Here is a 2,795-nt window from a genome sequence, read left to right on the forward strand (position 1 = left end):
CATTCTGTCACAGTGGCAATTAAAGGACAAGTTCACCTAAAAACAATATTATAAGTAAGTAAGTAAGCAGGTATGACAGTTACTTAACAGTTTGCATTTATTTTGTTGTTGTTGCCATTGAAGTAATCCAGCCCCTATTTTGCAGACCTGAGGTGGGTATTATATAAAGTGGGTGGGTATTTGGGGCGCATCAGGGGCAAGGCCAGACTCAGAGCTGGGTCTAAACACATCCAAAGCTTCTAACCAGTAATGTTAAACCCCTGTGCCGAGTTTCTTAACCTCTTTGCTCAGATGTTGCTGGACTACAACTCTCAACTATCTTCAGCATCCAATCAGGGGTTAAAGCATGCTGGGATTTGTAGTCTAAAAACATCTGGGAAACATTATCCCCCTCTCACTGCCCCTAATGTTATAATTACCCCTTGTCGTCACTAGAGGGCAGCAGGAGGCAAAGCCATAAGCATAAAGGGGAAGAAGCCTCAATCTGTATTGCAGGGAGATGCAGTTCATCAATAGGTAGAAGGCGGCTGATTGGATCCCCCTAACAAATGCAGTACAAGGTGCCCCTGGGGGTACAACCCACAAACACAGACTATTGGGGAGACGTTGCCAAAAAAAAAAGAAAAGAACAGTGTTTATTTAAAAGAACAGTAACCTCTTTATACAAATATATAGATTTCTAGGGGAAATGCAGAGAGCGGTGCAAGTGCAAAAATAAATATTTACCCCATTTCAACACATTATTTTTTATATTTATGTTACAAAAATAAGCCTCGCTGTGCAGGGACCCCCCCGTGAGTGTAGGAAATGTGGCTGCCCCCCCTGGGGGTATTAAAGAAACGCCAATGGGGAATTGCCCGTCGCTTTAAATTCAATCCCACAACCCACCCCTGTCATGACTGTTACCATCAACTCTATCCCCATAGCTTTGTATATAAAGGCTCCATAGGAAGCTTATAGCACTACAACTCCCAGCATCCTCTGCTAGAGCTGTAGGGGTGACTGTTGCTCTATAACAAGGATATTTAACCTACTTGTGTTGGGCCTAAACCAGTAGGTGTTGCTGGGAGTAGCAGTTGCTATTACTACATCTAGTACAGGTGGAAGGTGGGATGCTGGGAGTTGTAGTTCTCTTTAGCAGCCTTAATTCCAAAAGGACACCACCCCCCCCCACCCAACATTGGCCCCACAGTAAGTCAAGACCTCACCCAATACAAATAGCTAACAGAGATATAGGGGCGTGACTGCTACCCAGAATCCTCAGCCAGCAAGGCATGAAAACCAGCCTGTGTGTAGTAAGGCAAAACGGGGACCGGAAGGCTTTGGATAACTACAGCCCAGGGCATGCTGGGAGTTGCAGGCTATATATGTTCTACCCCTGATTTGTGCCATTTTTTTTAAACAAGTGTACCGTCTCTTTAACAAGTCATGTGGCACTGTTTAATCACTCCCAGAATCCTCGGCTAGCCGATGGACAGCTGAGGGTTTCAGGAGTACAAGAGAATTAAAGCAGCAAGTTTACTACGACTTTGCCAAGTCATTGCTGCCAGTCCCCCCCATACCCCAGACTGGAAATTGCAAGCTCTTCTGTCCGAATATAGTGCAACAGCTGGGAGGGGGGGGGGGGGGTGTTGTTTATGCCAAAAACAAATATACAGCTCAGTAATGTTCCAGCGATCCATTCAAGGTTCCCCCAAACTGCTGCACCCCAAAGTGGTCCCACTGGAGGAAGGCGACACCTCCTGGCCGTGACAGTGGCCCCCGAGTTGTAGGAAGAGCCCAGCCTGGGATTAGAGGGTCGAGTCGGAGTCGCTGGAGTCCAGGCTGTGCCTCAGTTTGGAGCTGCCCAGCTTCTCCCGCTGGATGTGATTATTGTGGGAGCTTCTCCGCAGGGACTCCAGCGACTGCAGGAAGGACTTTCTGGCTTTCTCCTCTTCTGTCGGGGACACCCCTTCCTCCTCTACCTCCTGGATCTCATCGAAGGTCACCGGTTGGGTCTTGAACCGGCTCTGCCTTGGCCGCCTGAGCTTGCCCTTGCCCTTCAGGGTCCTGGCTTGGATGGGCTGGGGGTATTCCTCGGTGACCCCGCTGAAGTGGGGCATCACCGCCTGGTAAGTGGAGCAGACGGCCAATGGCTCTGCCTGCTTGGCCGACATGGTTGCCCAGGTAGTAGCCCACTGATCCAGCTCCCTGGGGGGGGTTCTCTGCGGCCGGGGGGTGGGCAGTAGATCGGAGGCACCTGGGGATTTAATCCTGTTGGTAAATATCGAGCAGGAACAGCCCAACAGCAGGGGGAGAATGAGCAATATCCAAGGCTTGTCCCAGGCTTGTATAGGGTCCAACCCTCCTCTCTCTCCCCCAGATGGAGCCCCCCAAGCCTTGGAGCTCTGAATGTGCTTCTGTGGGCTGCTGCCCCCTCTCTGCTTTATATCCCAGCCTCCCCCCTCCCACACTCACAGCTGCTCCAGCCCCGTAAGTTCCATGGAAAGGCAGCGACTCCTGGCGTTTCCCAGCCCAATTCCCCAAACCCTTTCAGCGCCGGTGCAAATACCCCCCGGGGGGGGAATTAAATGTTGCAACAAACACAAGAGGCCGATATTGCGCAATAATAATTGCCTCTTTGCAGTGTATAATGAATAGGCTGCCATTTAGCTACTGTTACATAACTACAACTCCCAGCACCCTTCCTTTACTATAAGGCTCTAGTATAAAGGGTAAATACGCCGGCGGAGAAACGCTCATTAGCCCTCAGCCAAAATCCATGAAATTAGGCTCCAGGTGAAAATACTACAAGG

General features: G+C 49.9%; 1 protein-coding gene across 1 annotated transcript; it reads right to left on the bottom strand.

Annotated features, from left to right (window-relative positions):
- Positions 1-354: 354 nt before the first annotated feature.
- c11orf96 (chromosome 11 open reading frame 96) lies at positions 355-2,435 on the bottom strand. Its single transcript, XM_002937301.5, has one exon. It carries the CDS (start codon positions 2,154-2,156, stop codon positions 1,791-1,793), a length of 366 nt encoding a protein of 121 aa, XP_002937347.1. The 5' UTR covers positions 2,157-2,435; the 3' UTR covers positions 355-1,790.
- Between the last annotated feature and the right edge of the window lie 360 nt (positions 2,436-2,795).

The sequence above is a fragment of the Xenopus tropicalis genome, chromosome 4 (assembly GCF_000004195.4).
Source record: "Xenopus tropicalis strain Nigerian chromosome 4, UCB_Xtro_10.0, whole genome shotgun sequence".
In the NCBI taxonomy this organism is placed as follows: domain Eukaryota; kingdom Metazoa; phylum Chordata; class Amphibia; order Anura; family Pipidae; genus Xenopus; species Xenopus tropicalis.